The sequence below is a fragment of the Rutidosis leptorrhynchoides genome, chromosome 4 (genome assembly GCF_046630445.1).
Source record: "Rutidosis leptorrhynchoides isolate AG116_Rl617_1_P2 chromosome 4, CSIRO_AGI_Rlap_v1, whole genome shotgun sequence".
Taxonomy (NCBI): domain Eukaryota; kingdom Viridiplantae; phylum Streptophyta; class Magnoliopsida; order Asterales; family Asteraceae; genus Rutidosis; species Rutidosis leptorrhynchoides.
In genome coordinates, this window is record NC_092336.1 from 498297878 (window position 1) to 498320772 (window position 22895).

At 36.3% G+C, this 22895-nt stretch overlaps 1 protein-coding gene across 1 annotated transcript in view; it reads left to right on the top strand.

Annotated features, from left to right (window-relative positions):
• Nucleotides 1–15279, top strand: part of LOC139842421 (uncharacterized) — a 41359-nt gene extending 26080 nt beyond the window's left edge. Inside the window, exon 2 of the mRNA XM_071832563.1 lies at nucleotides 14424–15279. Within this exon, the coding sequence (XP_071688664.1) occupies nucleotides 14424–15279 (856 nt within the window). The remainder of the gene's footprint in view (nucleotides 1–14423) is intronic.
• The last annotated feature ends 7616 nt before the right edge of the window (nucleotides 15280–22895 follow it).

Consider the following 22895-nt stretch of genomic DNA (forward strand, 5'->3'; position numbering starts at 1 on the left):
ATTCACAGAATTGTGCCTATTGTGTCCGGGAGCATTCGAAGATGAGGAAGAGAAGATCGACGCATTTGTGAAAGGATTACCGGAAAGAATCCAAGAAGATATAAGTTCACACGAGCCCGCCTCCATACAACAGGCATGTAGAATGGCTCACAAACTCGTGAACCAGATTGAAGAAAGAATTAAAGAACAGACTGCTGAAGAGGCCAATGTGAAGCAAGTCAAAAGAAAGTGGGAGGAAAACGGTGATAAGAATCACCAATACAACAACAACAGCAATTACAACAATAATCGCAACAATTATCCCAACAATCGCAACATCAATCGCAACTACAACAAACCGCCCAACAACAACAACAACAACAACAACAGCAACTACAACAATCATCCCAACAACAATAATAACCGCAACAACAACAACAATCAGAAGCAGCTATGCCAAAGGTGTGAAAAGAATCACTCGGGGTTCTGCACCAAATTTTGCAACAAGTGTAAAAGAAATGGTCATAGCGCGGCGAAGTGTGAGGTCTACGGACCAGGGGTTAATAGAACGAAAGGAACAAATGGTGTCGGAACGAGTAATGGCGGAGCAAGTAGTGTCGGAGCAAGTTATGCCAATGTAGTTTGTTATAAATGTGGAAAACCGGGCCACATTATTAGAAATTGCCCGAACCAGGAGAACACGAATGGACAAGGCCGTGGAAGAGTTTTCAATATTAATGCGGCAGAGGCACAGGAAGACCCGGAGCTTGTTACGGGTACGTTTCTTATTGACAATAAATCTGCTTACGTTTTATTTGATTCTGGTGCGGATAGAAGCTATATGAGTAGAGATTTTTGTGCTAAATTAAGTTGTCCATTGACGCCTTTGGATAGTAAATTTTTACTCGAATTAGCAAATGGTAAATTAATTTCAGCAGATAATATATGTCGGAATCGAGAAATTAAACTGGTTAGCGAAACATTTAAGATTGATTTGATACCAGTAGAGTTAGGGAGTTTTGATGTGATAATCGGTATGGACTGGTTGAAAGAAGTGAAAGCAGAGATCGTTTGTTACAAAAATGCAATTCGTATTATACGAGAAAAAGGAAAACCCTTAATGGTGTACGGAGAAAAAGGCAACACGAAGCTACATCTTATTAGTAATTTGAAGGCACAAAAACTAATAAGAAAAGGTTGCTATGCTGTTCTAGCACACGTCGAGAAAGTACAAACTGAAGAAAAGAGCATCAATGATGTTCCCATTGCAAAAGAATTTCCCGATGTATTTCCGAAAGAATTACCGGGATTACCCCCACATCGATCCGTTGAATTTCAAATAGATCTTGTACCAGGAGCTGCACCAATAGCTCGTGCTCCTTACAGACTCGCACCCAGCGAGATGAAAGAACTACAAAGCCAATTACAAGAACTTTTAGAGCGTGGTTTCATTCGACCAAGCACATCACCGTGGGGAGCTCCTGTTTTGTTTGTCAAGAAGAAAGATGGTACATTCAGGTTGTGTATCGACTACCGAGAGTTGAACAAACTTACCATCAAGAACCGCTACCCACTACCGAGAATCGATGACTTATTTGATCAACTACAAGGCTCGTCTGTTTATTCAAAGATTGACTTACGTTCCGGGTATCATCAAATGCGGGTGAAAGAAGATGATATTCCAAAGACTGCTTTCAGAACACGTTACGGTCATTACGAGTTTATGGTCATGCCGTTTGGTTTAACTAATGCACCAGCTGTGTTCATGGACCTTATGAACCGAGTGTGTGGACCATACCTTGACAAGTTTGTCATTGTTTTCATTGATGACATACTTATTTACTCAAAGAATGACCAAGAACACGGTGAACATTTGAGAAAGGTGTTAGAAGTATTGAGGAAGGAAGAATTGTACGCTAAGTTTTCAAAGTGTGCATTTTGGTTGGAAGAAGTTCAATTCCTCGGTCACATAGTGAACAAAGAAGGTATTAAGGTGGATCCGGCAAAGATAGAAACTGTTGAAAAGTGAGAAACCCCGAAAACTCCGAAACACATACGCCAGTTTTTAGGACTAGCTGGTTACTACAGAAGGTTCATCCAAGACTTTTCCAGAATAGCAAAACCCTTGACTGCATTAACGCATAAAGGGAAGAAATTTGAATGGAATGATGAACAAGAGAAAGCGTTTCAGTTATTGAAGAAAAAGCTAACTGCGGCACCTATATTGTCATTGCCTGAAGGGAATGATGATTTTGTGATTTATTGTGATGCATCAAAGCAAGGTCTCGGTTGTGTATTAATGCAACGAACGAAGGTGATTGCTTATGCGTCTAGACAATTGAAGATTCACGAACAAAATTATACGACGCATGATTTGGAATTAGGCGCGGTTGTTTTTGCATTAAAGACTTAGAGGCACTACTTATATGGGGTCAAAAGTATTATATATACCGACCACAAAAGTCTTCAACACATATTTAATCAGAAACAACTGAATATGAGGCAGCGTAGGTGGATTGAATTATTGAATGATTACGACTTTGAGATTCGTTACCACCCGGGGAAGGCAAATGTGGTAGCCGATGCCTTGAGCAGGAAGGACAGAGAACCCATTCGAGTAAAATCTATGAATATAATGATTCATAATAACCTTACTACTCAAATAAAGGAGGCGCAACAAGGAGTTTTAAAAGAGGGAAATTTAAAGGATGAAATACCCAAAGGATCGGAGAAGCATCTTAATATTCGGGAAGACGGAACCCGGTATAGGGCTGAAAGGATTTGGGTACCAAAATTTGGAGATATGAGAGAAATGGTACTTAGAGAAGCTCATAAAACCAGATACTCAATACATCCTGGAACGGGGAAGATGTACAAGGATCTCAAGAAACATTTTTGGTGGCCAGGTATGAAAGCCGATGTTGCTAAATACGTAGGAGAATGTTTGACGTGTTCTAAGGTCAAAGCTGAGTATCAAAAACCATCAGGTCTACTTCAACAACCCGAAATCCCGGAATGGAAATGGAAAAACATTACCATGGATTTCATCACTAAATTGCCAAAGACTGCAAGTGGTTTTGATACTATTTGGATAATAGTTGACCGTCTCACTAAATCAGCACACTTCCTGCCAATAAGAGAAGATGACAAGATGGAGAAGTTAGCACGACTGTATTTGAAAGAAGTCGTCTCCAGACATGGAATACCAATCTCTATTATCTCTGATAGGGATGGCAGATTTATTTCAAGATTCTGGCAGACATTACAGCAAGCATTAGGAACTCGTCTAGACATGAGTACTGCCTATCATCCATAAACTGATGGGCAGAGTGAAAGGACGATACAAACGCTTGAAGACATGCTACGAACATGTGTTATTGATTTCGGAAACAGTTGGGATCGACATCTACCGTTAGCAGAATTTTCCTACAACAACAGCTACCATTCAAGCATTGAGATGGCGCCGTTTGAAGCACTTTATGGTAGAAAGTGCAGGTCTCCGATTTGTTGGAGTGAAGTGGGGGATAGACAGATTACGGGTCCGGAGATTATACAAGAAACTACCGAGAAGATCATCCAAATTCAACAACGGTTGAAAACCGCCCAAAGTCGACAAAAGAGCTACGCTGACATTAAAAGAAAAGATATAGAATTTGAAATTGGAGAGATGGTCATGCTTAAAGTTGCACCTTGGAAAGGCGTTGTTCGATTTGGTTAACGAGGGAAATTAAATCCAAGATATATTGGACCATTCAAGATTATTGATCGTGTCGGACCAGTAGCTTACCGACTAGAGTTACCTCAACAACTCGCGGCTGTACATAACACTTTCCACGTCTCGAATTTGAAGAAATGTTTTGCTAAAGAAGATCTCACTATTCCGTTAGATGAAATCCAAATCAACGAAAAACTTCAATTCATCGAAGAACCCGTCGAAATAATGGATCGTGAGGTTAAAAGACTTAAGCAAAACAAGATACCAATTGTTAAGGTTCGATGGAATGCTCGTAGAGGACCCGAGTTCACCTGGGAGCATGAAGATCAGTTGAAGAAGAAATACCCGCATCTATTTCCAGAAGATTCGTCAACACCTTCAACAGTTTAAAATTTCGGGACGAAATTTATTTAACGGGTAGGTACTGTAGTGACCCGAACTTTTCCATGTTTATATATATTAATTGAGATTGATATTTACATGATTAAATGTTTCCAACATGTTAAGTAATCAAACTTGTTAAGACTTGATTAATTGAAATATGTTTCATATAGACAATTGACCACCCAAGTTGACCGGTGATTCACGAACGTTAAAACTTGTAAAAACTATATGATGACATATATATGGATATATATATAGTTAACATGATACTATGATAAGTAAACATATCATTAAGTATATTAACAATGAACTACATATGTAATTACAAGACTACTAACTTAATGATTTTTAAACGAGACAAATATGTAACGATTATCGTTGTAAAGACATTTAATGTATATATATCCTATTAAGAGATATTCATGCATGATAATATCATGATAATATAATAATTTAAAATCTCATTTGATATTATAAACATTGGGTTAACAACATTTAACAAGATCGTTAACCTAAAGGTTTCAAAACAACGCTTACATGTAACGACTAACGATGACTTAACGACTCAGTTAAAATGTATATACATGTATTGTTTTAATATGTATTTATACACTTTTAAAAGACTTCAATACACTTATCAAAATACTTCTACTTAACAAAAATGCTTACAATTACATCCTCGTTCAGTTTCATCAACAATTCTACTCGTATGCACCCGTATTCGTACTCGTACAATACACAGCTTTTAGATGTATGTACTATTGGTATATACACTCCAATGATCAGCTCTTAGCAGCCCATGTGAGTCACCTAACACATGTGGGAACCATCATTTGGCAACTAGCATGAAATATCTCATAAAATTACAAAAATATGAGTAATCATTCATGACTTATTTACATGAAAACAAAATTACATATCCTTTATATCTAATCCATACACCAACGACCAAAAACACCTACAAACACTTTCATTCTTCAATTTTCTTCATCTAATTGATCTCTCTCAAGTTCTATCTTCAAGTTCTAAGTGTTCTTCATTTATTCTACAAGTTCTAGTTACATAAAATCAAGAATACTTTCAAGTTTGCTAGCTCACTTCCAATCTTGTAAGGTGATCATCCAACCTCAAGAAATCTTTGTTTCTTACAGTAGGTTATCATCCTAATACAAGGTAATAATCATATTCAAATTTTGGTTCAATTTCTATAACTATAACAATCTTATTTCAAGTGATGATCTTACTTGAACTTGTTTTCGTGTCATGATTCTGCTTCAAGAACTTCGAGCCATCCAAGGATCCGTTGAAGCTAGATCCGTTTTTCTCTTTTCCAGTAGGTTTATCCAAGGAACTTAAGGTAGTAATGATGTTCATAACATCATTCGATTCATACATATAAAGCTATCTTATTCGAAGGTTTAAACTTGTAATCACTAGAACATAGTTTAGTTAATTCTAAACTTGTTCGCAAACAAAAGTTAATCCTTCTAACTTGACTTTTAAAATCAACTAAACACATGTTCTATATCTATATGATATGCTAACTTAATGATTTAAAACCTGGAAACACGAAAAACACCGTAAAACCGGATTTACGCCGTCGTAGTAACACCGCGGGCTGTTTTGGGTTAGTTAATTAAAAACTATGATAAACTTTGATTTAAAAGTTGTTATTCTGAGAAAATGATTTTTATTATGAACATGAAACTATATCCAAAAATTATGGTTAAACTCAAAGTGTAAGTATGTTTTCTAAAATGGTCATCTAGACGTCGTTCTTTCGACTGAAATGACTACCTTTACAAAAACAACTTGTAACTTATTTTTCCGACTATAAACCTATACTTTTTCTGTTTAGATTCATAAAATAGAGTTCAATATGAAACCATAGCAATTTGATTCACTCAAAACGGATTTAAAATGAAGAAGTTATGGGTAAAACAAGATTGGATAATTTTTCTCATTTTAGCTACGTGAAAATTGGTAACAAATCTATTCCAACCATAACTTAATCAACTTGTATTGTATATTATGTAATCTTGAGATACCATAGACACGTATACAATGTTTCGACCTATCATGTCGACACATCTATATATATTTCGGAACAACCATAGACACTCTATATGTGAATGTTGGAGTTAGCTATACAGGGTTGAGGTTGATTCCAAAATATATATAGTTTGAGTTGTGATCAATACTGAGATACGTATACACTGGGTCGTGGATTGATTCAAGATAATATTTATCGATTTATTTCTGTACATCTAACTGTGGACAACTAGTTGTAGGTTACTAACGAGGACAACTGACTTAATAAACTTAAAACATCAAAATATATTAAAAGTGTTGTAAATATATTTTGAACATACTTTGATATATATGTATATATTGTTATAGGTTCGTGAATCAACCAGTGGCCAAGTCTTACTTCCCGGCGAAGTAAAAATCTGTGAAAGTGAGTTATAGTCCCACTTTTAAAATCTAATATTTTTGGGATGAGAATACATGCAGGTTTTATAAATGATTTACAAAATAGACACAAGTACGTGAAACTACATTCTATGGTTGAATTATCGAAATCGAATATGCCCCTTTTTATTAAGTCTGGTAATCTAAGAATTAGGGAACAGACACCCTAATTGACGCGAATCCTAAAGATAGATCTATTGGGCCTAACAAACCCCATCCAAAGTACCGGATGCTTTAGTACTTCGAAATTTATATCATATCCGAAGGGTGTCCCGGAATGATGAGGATATTCTTATATATGCATCTTGTTAATGTCGGTTACCAGGTGTTCACCATATGAATGAGTTTTATCTCTATGTATGGGATGTGTATTGAAATATGAAATCTTGTGGTCTATTATTATGATTTGATATATATAGGTTAAACCTATAACTCACCAACATTTTTGTTGACGTTTTAAGCATGTTTATTCTCAGGTGATTATTAAGAGCTTCCGCTGTCGCATACTTAAATAAGGACGAGATTTGGAGTCCATGCTTGTATGATATTGTGTAAAAACTGCATTCAAGAAACTTATTTTGTTGTAACATAGTTGTATTGTAAACCATTATGTAATGGTCGTGTGTAAACAGGATATTTTAGATTATCATTATTTGATAATCTACGTAAAGCTTTTTAAAACCTTTATCTATGAAATAAAGGTTATGGTTTGTTTTAAAAATGAATGCAGTCTTTGAAAAATGTCTCATATAGAGGTCAAAACCTCGCAACGAAATCAATTAATATGGAACGTTTTTAATCAATAAGAACGGAAAATTTCAGGTTTCCCACTTGCTGATAGCTTCGATCTTTGTGGGATCAACTTTGATACCTTGATCACTCACAATATGACCCAGAAATTGGACTTCCTTCAACCAAAATTCACACTTGGAGAATTTGGCATAAAGTTGCTCTTGTCTCAAGAGTTCAAGCACTAGTCGGAGATGTTGCTCATGTTCTTCTTCGCTCTTGGAGTAGATGATGATATCATCTATGAAGACGATAATGAACTTATCCAGGTATGGCTTGCATACACGATTCATGAGATCCATGAATACAGCGGGTGCATTGGTTAAACCGAATGGCATCACGAGAAACTTATAATGACCATAGCGGGTTCTGAACGCAGTCTTCATCACATCACTCTCCTTCACTCTCAATTGGTGATAATCGGATCGTAAATCGATCTTAGAGTAAATGCTTGATCCTTGCAGCTGATTGAAAAGATCGTCAATTTGGGGAAGAGGATATCGGTTCTTGATCGTCAATTTATTGAGTTCGCGGTAGTCGATACACATGCAGAAGGATCCGTCCTTCTTCTTCACGAATAAAACAGGTGCGCCCCAAGGCGACGAGCTCAGTTGGATAAACCCTCAGTCGAGCAATTCCTGCAGTTGACTCTGCAACTCTTGCAGTTCGGAAGGTGCTAGTCGATAAGGTGCGCGAGCTACGGGTGCAGCTCCCGGCACTAGATCGATCTGGAACTCCACAGCTCTTGGTGGCGGTAATCTAGGCAGTTCTTCAGGAAAGACATTGGGGAATTCATTCATGATTCGCACATCATTCATGCTCTTCTCTTCTGTTTCTAAAGCCTTCACGTGTGCTAAAACAGCAAGACGTCCTTTCTTCATGATCTTCTGTGCTTTCATACAACTAATGAGGTTCAGCTCCGAGTTACATCTCTCTCCGTATATAACCAGTGGCTTACCATCTTCTTGTGGTATATGAAGAGCTTTATCTCCACAGATAATGTCGGCCCTCACTTTGGTCAACCAGTCCATGCCGACAATCACGTCAAAGCTTCCCAATTTGATGGGTATCAAGTTAATTGCGAAATCCACACCAGCTATGTTGATAATAGCTCCTCGGCCAATTTGGTCGACTTTCTCAAGTTTCCCATTGGCTACCTCAACTAGCATACTCTCCTCTAAAGGAACTAACGACCAATCTATCTTAGAACAAAAGTGTCTACAAACATAGCTCCTATCGGCACCAGTATCAAATAGGACAGAAGCTAATAGATTGTTGATAGTGAATATAACTGTAACCAAGTCGGGGTTCTCGCGGGCATCCCTTGCGTTCACATTGAAAGCTCTTCCATGCGGTGGTCCGTTGTCCTTTCGCTTGTTGGGACACTCATTCCTGAAGTGGCCCTGTTGTCCACACTCATAACAATTTCTTGGTCCATTGGGGTTGGTCCTCACAGCTGGGATGGGAATCTTGCAGTCCTTGCCAATATGCCCGGTCCTTTTGCACTTTTCACAGACCACATTACAGTACCCGGTATGGTGCTTGTAACACCTTATGCACTGCGGTAGACTACCCTTGTAGTTGGGGTTCGAGCTAGGGGTTGGGTTGGGGTTCCTTCCGTCGTTATGCCTCTTAGTGGGGGTTTGATCATAGACTCTCCCCTTGTTGTTGTCCCACGTAAGCTTCTCACCACTAGCTCCTGATTCGGATTTTTCCTTTTCCGATTCCTTGCTGATAATTTGGTTCATAAGGCTTTGCGCCATGCGCATAGCTGCCGGGACGTTGGGCGGATTAGAAGAGGTGACATTTCCTTGAATGGACTTGGGAAGTCCCCACAAGTATCGCTCCATTCTCTTAAATTCTGGGGTAACCATCGTGGGACACATCAGCTCTAATTCCAGATACCTACAGTTGTAACCATCAAGATCGTTTCCCACAACCTTCAACTCCCAGAACTCAGCCTCCATTTTCTATATCTTTGCTCTGGGGCAGTACTCTTCGATCAGGGCTCCCTTAAATTCTTCCCACAGAGTGGCATAAGCCTCATCAATACCCTTAGCTTGAGCCAGTATGTTCCACCAGGTTAGGGCGCCATCTGACAGCGCACACGAAGCATACTTGGTTTTGTTCTCCTCTGAGCAGTTGCTTACATGGAACACAGCTTCTAATTTCTTAAACCACCTAGTCAAACCAACTGGCCCCTCAGTACCGCTAAAGTTGTGGGGCTTGCAGCTTTGAAACTCTTTGTATGTGCACCCGTTATGAATGGGCTGGCTAACTGGTGGAGCTTCCGGGTTGATTTCCGCAATAGCTGTGGCTACTCTTTCCGCAATCATTTCCTCGATCTGTGCTGCTATGGGTGCTGCTCGTCCATTTACCATTGCTCTACTAATCAGAAATTTTGACTTAAGTCAAAATGCAGCATTTAATAAATAGTAATATAGTATATAGCAACCAACATGGAACCAACGCAACACATGTTAACTAAGTAATGCAACAAGATACAGATACCACAGAAACAACATACAGTAACGTAATTAGAACACCGTGCAAAAAGTAAACAACACTAAGTTTCATTCATTAATAATAAGTTGCATACATCCGCATAAGTTCGTATAATACATGAGTAAAACATGAAACTACAAACGAGATTACATAATGAAATCTACTACAATGCCCTATGGTGACGGTGGGTAAAGGATGTCCATTACGTGGGACATCTGGTCCTCGAGCTCAGTTACCCGAGCATGGAGGATCTCCATTTCCCTCATCAGTTCCTCGACGGAGGGAGATGTTGGAGCAGGCGGTGCAGTCGGTACAGGTGGTGCAGGTGGTGCAGATGGTCCAGCGCCAGAAGTAGATGCTGCATAGCGGTAAGGCTTACGCACAAATGGAACTGCAGGATAAGGCACAACCCGCTTACGGGCGGTGACCCTAGTCCTCAGTCCATGTGCGCTAACGAACGACCTACCTCCGTTAACCCCTGGAATAATGGTACCATCGAAACGATACCCCTTCTTCGGCGGGGTAGAGAGTGGCTACACGGGTGTCTCATCAGGGTCCTCATCGGAATCATCGTCACTGGAATCGTCGGAGGATGAGTCGTCGGATGATGAGTCATCGTAAACAGCTGGAGGTGGCGGTGCTCGGCGGCCTGTAGTCATAATCCGGTATCTGAAAGGTGGGATCGGTATGACACGTCCATCAGGAAGGCGTCGGTACCAATGGCTATGCTCATTACGGAACGGAACGTCCCCGTATTCCCCGGGAATCACAGCACCACCGGGATGGGGCTGTGGCTCCGGAGGTACTGGGATGAGTGGAGCTGGAATCTCTGGTGGATCCTCATGTCCATCTGAGATGATCACTGGGTCGGGTGCATGGCCATTGACTCCAGAGGACGAAGCGCCAGAGTAACTGGAGTGTGTCGACGACGGGATCTGCTAATCGGCAACAATGGCAGGCGAGGTGGAGGGTGTGTCTGAGTCGCTCTCTAAAATGACAACGGGCGGGATATCCGACATCTGAACAGGGAAAAATAACTTTTTTCATGTCAGTAAGTCATAAAGCAAGCACGTATTAGGCACTACAGCAACCTAGGTTGTCTAAAACAGTATACAGCATGGCAATAATAACAACGCTAAATAGAAATAACATGTGAAAGCAGATAGTAATCATGCAATAGCGGAAATAAGCATACAACAAGTTCGAATGGTAGTAAAGATAAGCAATAGCATGCAGTAATATCACATAACAATAAAAGTAATCAGTAGCATGCAGTAAGTTCTGTAGAAACAAGTAAACTAGCAAGTTGTTGATTAGTCCTATTAGTGAATCCTACTTGGTCCGGTCTAGACTCACTAATGCAACCTAATTCCCTACAACCTGGCTCGGATACCAAATGTGACACCCCGTACAAAACCATCGTGTACGATTCGTCAACAACAGGATCTATACACGGTTGAATACTACATGCTGTTTTAAAACCAGTTTGCATTCATAAAAACATAGCGTTTGCAAAAGATAACGTGACACAGAGGTCATTACAAAGCCATTATTCAAATAACATAAGTTGCGAATGCAAAATAAAAGTTTCATGATTGAGACATCTCTAAGTTATGCAGCGGATATCTAACACAGCAGGTCCTTAACAGCAAGACTAAATAGCATGACAGCAAGTCTAACAGCGGAAGCAACAAACCTCTAAGCACCTGAGAAAACATTCTTAAAAACGTCAACAATAATGTTGGTGAGCTATAGTTTAAATTGTAACAGTAATATAAGATTGACGAGAGATTTCAATGTTTCAAAACAGTATGAAAAGCATATGTATAACCGTGGGCACATGGTAACTAGACTTAACGTAAATATAAATATCACCCCTAAAAGTACACATGGCGAGTGCGTATATCCTCGAAGTATTAAACACCCGTTAAATACTAGCGCGACTAGCCCTAGTGGGGATGTCAAACCCTATGGATCCATATCTAATATTTGCGTCTACCGGTTCAAAACCAATAGTTAAACGTTACCGTGCTAAGGGGAATCTTTATGCCGTTGTATAACCCACACATATGTAAAGTTTAAGTACTCGTGTCAAGTAAGTAAAACATAAAAAGCGCATGTATTCTCAGTCCCAAAAATAGTATAAGTAAAAAGGGATGCTATAACTCATAGTTATAAAAGCGGTAAAGTTGGTAATGAAAGTGTGCAAGTAGTAAATCGGTCCGAAAGGTCGTCAACCTAAATCAAAGGTTACTAGGTCAGTAGGTTGTCTTTATAAGTTCTAATAGTGCATAAAATAAGTTTAAGTGTCATCATCATCATCATTCGTCATTCATCATCATAAAAGCTAAGTAAGTTTGACAAGAATAGAGATCGAAACAATAGGCTAGCGTCGGTCAGCTGCTACGACCTCTACGTAAATCTAAAAGATGCATAGTCAGTGGCTATGGCTCCGTATATGAGTCCCCTAGTTGCTGACCAGTTTACAGAACTAAACGCATCTTCGTTTGACCGTGGCGACGGTTTAAGTGCGAGTCGGTCAGAAATTTCAGCACAACGTTAATAGGGTGTAATGACTTTCGGAAGGCCATAAATCCTAAACCGTAACTCGGATTAAGACGAGGTCTAAACGGAAAATCATCTACTCGAACCTAACTAACTGAAAATAAACTTTCCAGTAGCCCAGGTTACTGATCAGATCCCGAAAAACAGTAAACAAGTGCTCCAGTGGGGTTCTTAGTGCTTGATGCTCATCACGGTTCTCATCCTTGATGCTTGTAGCTTCAAGTGCACAACTCGTTGATGGTTTAGCATCACTTTTGACCAAGATTCTACCATCAATACACAATATGTTAAGACCAAGTAATAACACAAATCATTTAAGAGTCTTAGATGGATGATGAACCAAGGTTACATCAAATTCTTAGTCTTAACAAAATTACAAGTTACATTTACAACTAAAGCTACAAACTTTACATCAATCAAACAAGTATGAACATAATCTAAGTTCAATGAGGTGATGGAACCCTAAGCTAGAGAGCTTGGTTCCATTTCACACAAGTTATAAGGTCACAAAGCTAGAAAGCTTGAACCTTTAGTGTTCTTGAAGATCTTGAAGCATAAAGCTTGGATCTTTAAGTTACATGAAGACCATAAACACAAGTTTTGATCTTTATAACAAAATAATGAGATCATAAGTTAAGAAAACTTAGATCCAACAAAAGATATGAAGATCCAAGCTAGAAAGCTTGCATCTTGATTGTTCTTGAAGATCTTGAAGCATAAAGCTAGGATCTTTAAGTTACATGAAGATTACAAACACAAGTTTGAATCTTTAATACAAAATAACAAGATTAAAGCTAAAAAGTTTTAGATCTACAAAGTTGGTGAAGATTCAAAGCTAGAAAGCTTGAATCTTCCATGTTCTTGAAAGATTCAAATCCAAGTTTGAATCTACAAGATGTAATCAAGATCAAAGCTAAAGAGCAAGACCCTTTGATGATGATGATGGTCAAAAGATGATGAGAAGGAGAAGAAGAAGAAAAGTTCAAAATACTTACACTTTTAGAGAGAGAAAGAACTAGAGAGAATTAGAGAGTGAGTGTGTGTGAATTAGAAATGAAAGCAAGTGTTAAATGGATGGAATAAGGGTGATATTTATAGGTGAATGAGGGTAGGAGGGAGGCCCTTTGGCCGTGATTTTTAGGGGAGACAAGGGGGGACAAAAAGTTGCTTTTTGGTTATTGGTTGTCTAAAGTTGGTGCTTATGTTGGGATCCCATGCAACATTAAGGATAATACTTGACATAAATGCTAGCATGTTCCCTCTAATAAATGGGCATTTGTCTTACTTATTATTGGGTCACTAGTAATTAATAAGTGGGCTAAATAAATAGGCTACTAGCTAGAGTAGGGTGGGCTTAAGTCCAACAAGGTAGAAAGTCCAACAAGACTAACTAGTAAGCATAATTAAATACTACGCAGAATTAAGCATCCATAAACCCAAGTAATTATTATTATAAAATAATAATTAATATTTCGTAGTCATAATATTCCGATTACGACAAAAGTTAAACGTGCGCGCAGTTCGCGGTTTAATCGAAACGTTAAGTGACACTAACGGTCATAAAGCATCCGGTGATCAAGTTAAGTATCCTACGTACTCTAAGGCACGTTTTAACATATAAATGAAAGTAAACCATGTATATAAAGGTTCCAGAGTATAAAGTAGCACAGTACGTACAAATACGCAGTTTCGCTAAAACACAAAGCACAGAAACAAGTCAAAAAAGTCGGGTCTTACAGGTTAAATTTTGGACATTTAAAAAGTAAAAACCTTGCTTTATTGGGAAAATGGTGGTGGAGGTTCAATACCGAAACCAACTCGCTTTGGACTAATGTTATTCGGAGTTTGTATGGGCCTTGTGGCGGTTTGGACTTGGGGTTAGAAGAAATTCGATCCCTGAAGCCAACCACCTGGAGGCACATTATTTTCGCAGGTACTGAAATTCAAGAGTGTGACATCGACTTCAAAAATTCTTTCATTCGAATCGACTTCAAAAATTCTTTCATTCGAACAGTGGACAGCAACTCGAAACTACTGTTTTGGGAGTCAGGTGGCTAACAGGTATAAAGCTTAAGGATTTATACCCGAGACTTTATCGGCTTGAACCGGAACCGCAAGCGAGAATCTGTGATCGTGTTGTAACAGAGGGATCGAGCTATAAATTGGTCAGCAACTGGACGAGGCAACCTGGTGGTAGAACCATTGACGAACTCGAACAACCTAACAGCCTTGTAGCGGAGTACAAATTCAACAACTCGGGATGCGACATGTGTTTCTGGAATATCTTACATAACGGCACCTTTACTGTACAAAGCTTATCCCTTCACATTGATAACCATTTAATTGAAGAAGATCCGAATATAGAAGAAACTTTAAGAAATAATCTAGTTCCTAAAAAACTAGAATTTTTCGTTTGGCGGGCATGTAAAAAAAGATTTCCCATTTTGCTCGAGTTGGACAAGCGGGGGATAGATTTGCATAGTGTAAGGTGTCCGATATGTGATGATGATCTCGAATCTGTGGAACATTCCTTGATCTTCTGTAGACTATCGATGGATATTTGGGACCGGGTATTCGCATGGTGGGGTTTTGGGAATATGACAATCCTTAGCCTTGGTGAGATATTACGTGGTAAAAGCCCTTCTCCATCGTCCACAATTGGAACAAAAATTTGGCAGGCGGTTGAATGGGTTTGTTCTTACTTGATTTGGAAAAACAGGAATGGAAAAGTGTTTCGAGGAAAATCGTGGAACGCTCCGGTCGCGCTACATGAAATTCAACTCAAATCCTTTGATTGGATTTCTAAAAGATTGAAGAATAAGAAGATCGATTGGTTAACTTGGCTACATAATCCTAGTGTATATCTTTAATCCTATGTTCATGTAGTTGTTCGTGTATTCTGTCATAGGTTAGTGTCGAGATTCTCTTGCCGGTTTGCTGCCTTTGCAAACCAACTATGTATATGTTGTATCATTGTACCTTGAGATTTTGAGTAATATATCTTGCTTTTCAAAAAAAAAAAAAAAAAAAAGGTGTTGGATATAATTACCATATGCCTAATTAGTATAGTAACTTAGGATATAATTAGTATATATAATATATTATACATAGATATAGATTTATTTATAAATTAGGAATAAGAATTGTAAAAGCATAAGGACCGGAAGTTTGCCCGGATAAGAATTAATACCGTTGTTAATAATTTAGTTAATGTAAATCTAAAATTTTTTGTTTTGTTTAATTTATCTTGTCAAGATTAATTCTTAATGATGTCACATATGAATTTTTTAAAATAGTTTGAGGAGAAGATGCCACATAAGCAATTTAAAACCTTATTTTATATAATGTAATAGATAGAAGATTAAATATAGTTAAAATTATATATAAGTTCTAAGAATCAAATTTTAAGAATTTAGTTTGTAAAAAAAATCAAATTGTGATGGTGAATTAATGATTAATATATAAGGAATATCACATAATTATTATTATACAGCACATAATATTTGATAAAAATTGCTACGCAGTATATAAATATATAATTTAGCATTTTTCTACTGGATTATTAATATAATATCCATTCATATAATCTTATGATTACATGGCTCAAAACATATCATTATCATTATTTTTTTCTATATATCTAATAATAACGTAATAGTTTTATATTTTAAAATATTTTAATAATAAATTATAATAATATAATAATATACTTAATTAGAGAATATTAAATTTTAATTGGTTAATTGAATTTCAATTCTGAAATTGAAGCCTTAAAATCCGGTTGCTTATTATATTTAAGATAAAATTTAATAATTATTTTTATTTAATATTAAACTACCAGGCAAAGCACGAGCTCTTCTATAGATGATTATCATGTAATAATTTTATTTTATTTACATTTTCATGTTTCTAATTATAATGTACATTTGATCGATAACATCTATAATTGTCATCACTTCTAACAATTTTAAAAACTAATATTTACAATTTCTGTCCAACGGACGGGCTCATAAAACTAGTATATTAATATAATAAATAGAAATACATATAGTTGCTATATATATAACGGAAAAGCTATATATATTGAAATATTAACGGAAAAGCGAATCATATAGGAGTATAATACGTAACTATATATAGAATATAGATTATAATTATTTATTTATTAGTAATAAAAATATATGAACTATATGTGGGAGATTGAAACATTGACGGATAAGTCTGAAAACTATAATAACATTAATATTAATGGATAACACCAAAAACTATATTAATTTTAGGATACATACTTATATTAATTTTTTAAGGGTATAATTGGAAGATCAATTGTATACGGAGTATTTTAATTATAGCGTTATAACTTTAAATTTTTAAATGGATGGCTATATTTTTAAATGATTATAATGCAAGTAATATAATGACATTTTGCATTTTTTGAAAATGAATTTATTTTTTATTCAACAGTTGTGGAATGCGCGAGTTCTACAAAGAAGTTTTACAACACTGTTTTAATATATAATCACAATTTATGTTTTTGTATGATTTTTTATCCATCCGTTGCACGAGCTCTAAAAATAATAATAAGTAGGGATGGCAATGAGCGAGAAAAAACTCGTGACCCGCGGGTACCCGATGCGTGATGGGCGTGTAAAATCATAAAATCTTACCCCGCGAGTAAGGGTAGGGGTAAAAATTATACCCGCAAACGGGTCGCGGGTACATACTACCCATAGCGGGTAAAATCCGTTCTGTTAATTCACGAGACTTTATATAATTTATCCGCGAGTTTATACATACAATTATCGATTTAAAATGGATTTTTTACTTGTAATGCAATAATGATTAAAAATATAATATTACATATAAGTAAAAAACTTGACTTTAACGTCATTTTACACATGTTAATTGTACAAATTGTTTATAATTAATAAAATTTCCTAACTCTTCCAAAAGAAAAAATTAACGAAGTTGTATATTATTATTACCCACGAGTTACGGGTATTCGCGGGTTACGGGCATGGGCGAATTTTTTTTTGCCCGCGAACAGGTAACGGGTCTCAACGACCAAAAAAACAACCCGACGTGCGGGTCGCGAGTATATAAAACCCGTGCCCGTTGCCCGCGGGCACCATCCCTAATAATAAGCGAATCCAAATATATTACATGTACATCGTAATATGTAAATTAGGTAAGGATTTTGTCAATTAAATATTAAGTAAAATATATAAACCATATATTATCATTATTATAAATTGTTATTATTAATATAAAATTAATTAGCTACATCAAATTTTGTTTGAGATATGTTAGTGCTTTACTTGCATTTGAATCTATAAATTCTATTAAAACACTAACCTGATGATGTCATGAATATGCATTTTTCCTCTATAAAAATAAAACAAAAAAAAAAAATAATTTGAGATGGAGTTAGTGATGTCATTAATATATAATTATTTCACTAAATAAAATTAGTTAAAAAAGCCCGGTGTATGTAAAACGCGTGAAAAAATAAGTGAAATAAAAACCCCTGTGTATGTAAACAACATCGTCCTTTTATCTTTCATCAAAACCCTTAAAAAACACATTCCAGAATCACTATATCGCCTTAATTGTCAGACCAATTCAAGATCATTCAGTCTCAAAAATCATAATATGCCATTCTTGATCATTCACGATTTGCCCTAATCTTCGAAACATGTTAGTTTTTCTAATTTTTCTAATAAATATTCCATGTCTACGATTCTGATTGTTAACACAAATTCAACAGTTCAACAATTGTATTACATGAATTGTTATTTTTGTCATAGTCGATTCAAGAAACAGCTTTCACTTGAGGTGATAAGAATACGTTAACTACGGGTTTTAAAATTAGCGCAAATGGTTTTTAATAGTTTTAGTTTCATTAGTTTAAAATAATGTTTATGACTTCATATCTGACTACTTTCGATTGTATTTGTCACGTAATGATTTCGTATTATATAAGTTTTTGATCATCAGAAAAATCATGGTATTGTTGCTTCTGATCAGTGCTGATGCTCCACAGATGGATGTTATCATAATGTGACTACATGAATACTTCATAATACAAGCCTACAGGTTCCATTTTATTCATAATTGTTTGATCTTTCAAAGTTACTGTTGTTGATACTGTTTGATTAATTCAAAATCACAAAGTTATGGTTTTTGATATTGTTCAGTTCATTCAAAGTTATTCTTTAAAGTTAGTGTTGATGTTCCATAGATAGAGCTAACACATGGTAACTACATCGAAAACCTTATGTTTTTTAGCTCTTTTGTAGTTAAAAATTTCTCATTTGATTGGAGTAGAAAGTTCTACATGTATTTAATATTTAGGAATCAAGTTAAGCAAAAGCAATATGAAGAGTATATTGTGATGATGAACATGATGTATGATGTTTGCTGCTGTTGAAATTTATGGTGTATTATCCATTTTATCAAGGGATAATTAGTTTTTATTTAATTTTCTTTTACACTTACAATATTTGATATTTATTTATAAATTAATTTTCTACTCACTGATGTGATTATCATGGCATGTTAGAGAGGTGAAAAAGAAACTATCGGCGGTCATGGAGTGTACAAGTGGTCTTATTTGCTAGGTTTTAAGTTGCATATTTGGTAATGAACCTACTACAAATCATTAAAATTGGAGAATGTGATCACTTAAGATCATAATCTTGAAGCCCATGAAGTATCATTAATAAGTATGACCTTAGTGGATGTTTGATATGCTTCATTGTAGAATAATTAAGGGAATGTAGATATGGATTCAGAGATAATGAATTTATATTAGAAAATGGAGTTGAGAATTTGTTACAATTTTGACTTTGTCAATTCAAATCTGGAAAAGTGTAAATGGTCAACATATGCTCATAAGATATGTTAAAGACTTAAAGTGAACAATAATGAAGCAATTGTATGAAAATTGTTTACGAAACTGAAACACTTATATATATTATCAAAAACATAATAATCATATTGTTAATAAATAATCAAACTAAGAGAAAGTTGAAACGTTCTAACCAATATTATGTATAACCGGGCTTGTGTTTGACACAATTCCCTTAAACAGATTCGACATCTGTTCCCAGGGTACACCGGTCTGAAGCAGCGTACTGCCGAACTTGACCACTTGCCTGAAAGGTAACCGGAACGGGGAGACCTTGTTGCGGCTGAGAGGAAACTCTAATCATATAAGAATGCTTATATGATTTTTTTTAGTGTGTTTTTCTTCAACCCTAAAGGCTCATATTTATAGTTGGAACAATAACATTGAGTTTGATCCCACTTCCTATGTGGGACAAATTTCAAACTTAAAAATCCTTATAGATTTTGCACCAACCAAGCGACTTTGAGATTCGATATCTCATTCACCATTAATCCATTTTGGACACACTTTAGTTCGTTGTAAAGTCCTCGTCAAGGACTACAAAACTCACTAAATAGTTACTATTATATGTCACTCGACCATATAATTATTTGTGTCCAAAGTTTGGTGAAAACACACATTTTCATCAAGTTTTTCCCAACAATCCCCCACATGAATGGAGATCGATCTCAGAAACAACAATATTCCGATTAAGTTTCAACGATTGAATCTTGCATACGATAAGTAGGTGTTACCCTTTGAACTTTCGCTTGTGAAAATGCACTTAGTCTACTGGCTCTGAGTAGACGGCGATGTCTTTGAACTCGTCTGCCGTTTGTGTAGGCGACAATACGCTTCACACAAGACTCTCCCTGACAACGTCAAGTCCTCATAGTTATGTTTGTTATGGTCATGAACATTAGCCTAGTTCTGCGAGAGCTTATCAAGTATTGTGCTCCAACAATACCCTTCGAAGCGACCCCACTTCTCTCTCACATAGGTGATTCACCACCGAATTGCTACTGATTAACCACGCATGGTTATTTCAGTTGAATCATTAAAAGCCATGGGCTTATCCTCTTAAATGTCACTTTTAGGAATGGACTAGGAAGTCTACTCATAATTAGTAAACTCCCTTTAAAAGGTCTAGGGGTTTCTACTTTAGTAATTAACTCCCCCACAGTGACCGTCGCCAGTTCATACAAGTAGGTTGTCCTATTGAACTCAGATCTTGGGATCTCCAGTCAACTGAGTTAGGTTTTCCTTCATATAAACTTAGCCTTTCATGGGCTTCAATCCCATTCCCACGCAAGATTCACAAACTAACTCTCTGCTTAAGCCTTTTATCAGTGGATCCGCAATATTATCATTTGACTTCACATAGTCAATAGTGATAATTTCTCTAGAGATTAGTTGTCGTACTTTATTATGTCTACGTCAGTCTCACCATTATACATTTACATTGTGATATGAGCTCTACCAACCACCTATTGGCTATCACAATGTACACATATGGCCGACACCGACTTAGGCCATCTTGGTATATCCTCAACTAATCGACGTAGTCATTCTGCCTCTTCACCAACTTTATCTAAAGCGATGAATTCTGATTCCATCGTGGATCTAGCAATAATCGTTCGTTTACACGATTTCCACGATATAGCAACACCTCTAAGTGTAAATACATATCCACTTGTCGCTCTGGAATCATTTGTATCAGATATCCAGTTCGTATCAAAGTGACAGTTGATCACTGCATGATATCTGTTATAATTCTACCCGTAATACCGAGTACCGAAGTAACCTAATCATACAACTCTAATGAGATGTACTTAGATTATTCGTGTATCTATTTAGCTTGCTTACAGCATATGCTAAGTCGGATCGAGATAACTCATTAGATACATTAGAACGCATTATCATGTATCATGTTCTTGATATCAAAATGCAAGACACCCCCACATTTTCAAGCTATTGTGTTGATTTTACACAACCAACTAGGGTTACTGCTTATCCTTTCAAAGCTTCCCCCACATGTCTTGCAACTTGATATAAGTTATAATCATAATCATATATATCTAATATGATTCTATCAATGAAGCGTTCAAATACCTCCACATTAGATTTACATCTTTTGTGATCCATGTTTTAACAGATTTGAGCAATTCTTAGTCATATTCTAGGTTTGACCTAGAGACGTCGAATTTAGAAAACTTAACAAAGTTCTCGAACTCAAATTATATTTCCACATTTGAATTCTGATTAGGTAATGCAAATCTCAAGATAATAATATAAAAAAGATTGTCATCTTTATATTTATAGTTATCTTCAATATCATATTCCACATAAAATGGAATAATTCACATCATCAATGATGTTTACAAATATGGTTTCACAATATACCAAATGCTTCTATTACTGAGTGAAAGCGATTTTGTCTTTAAATATATTCAACACAATGAAATATTAGTTGTGATCTCTGCAGATGATCATTATTAACAAATCTAAGTCTTGTATTCTATAGACTTCAAGTCCAAAGCATGAGAAAAGAAGACGCATCATTCATAATCTCCATAACTTTTCTCACAAGGAATATTATACGATATCCCTTGTATCATGACAAAATCGACTTCATATATTCAAACACCTCCTTAAATATACCATTTAAGATGGTTTTAAGTATCACATATATCTTCATATACATTCAGTATTAGTTCTTTTATAAGCATAACGCATATGCCATTCTTGGATCTTATCTTTCGTGCCTTGTAGTGGAACAACTACCTTTTCCAGGCACCGGGGTTTCATCCCTTTTCTTTTGGAGTATCTTAATTAAAAGATAATTTTCCGATAGGATGGAATCCCCCCCCCCCCCCCCACATTGACTGGCTTACTCCAGAACTCACCAACATGGCATTCACCATTTCTTTCAAGGTTCTATTCTTGCATTCAGCAGTCCCATTCGATTAGGGTAAGTAAGGTGCAGTGCATTCATGTTCAATGCCATTCAGCAAAAAGTGCAATATATTCACCACCTCTATCACTGCAAACAACCTTGATTTTTCGTTCAAGTTGATTCTCAACTTCGTTTTTATAAGCAATAAACGAATCTATTGCTTCATCTTTACTTTTCAACAAGTAAATATAACAATACTTCGTCTATCATCGATAAACGAAATAAAGTATTTATTTCCAATCATCGTTAGAATGGATCTCAAATCACACACATGAGTGTGGATTCTACCAAAGGTTTCGGTTATTCGTTCAACCGATAAGAAAGTCGATCTCGTTAATTTGGCTTCAACAAAAATATCACACTTATTGGGCATATCCCTTATGAACATACATTCCACTTTTCGTCAACATGACCTTTTGAACATACATTTTTTTTCTTTCTTTTTGAAGCCAAACTTGTTCAACAACAACCCGGACATCAGATTCTTATGAATCTCATGAACATACAAACACATTGATTAATGTGAGTCCCTTTGCTGATTTCATTTTGGCAAAAATAATCTCATTTCCATTAATATCATCAATGACAGACTCATGATAACACACACATGACGGATAACCCTGGTATAAGTTCACCATTCC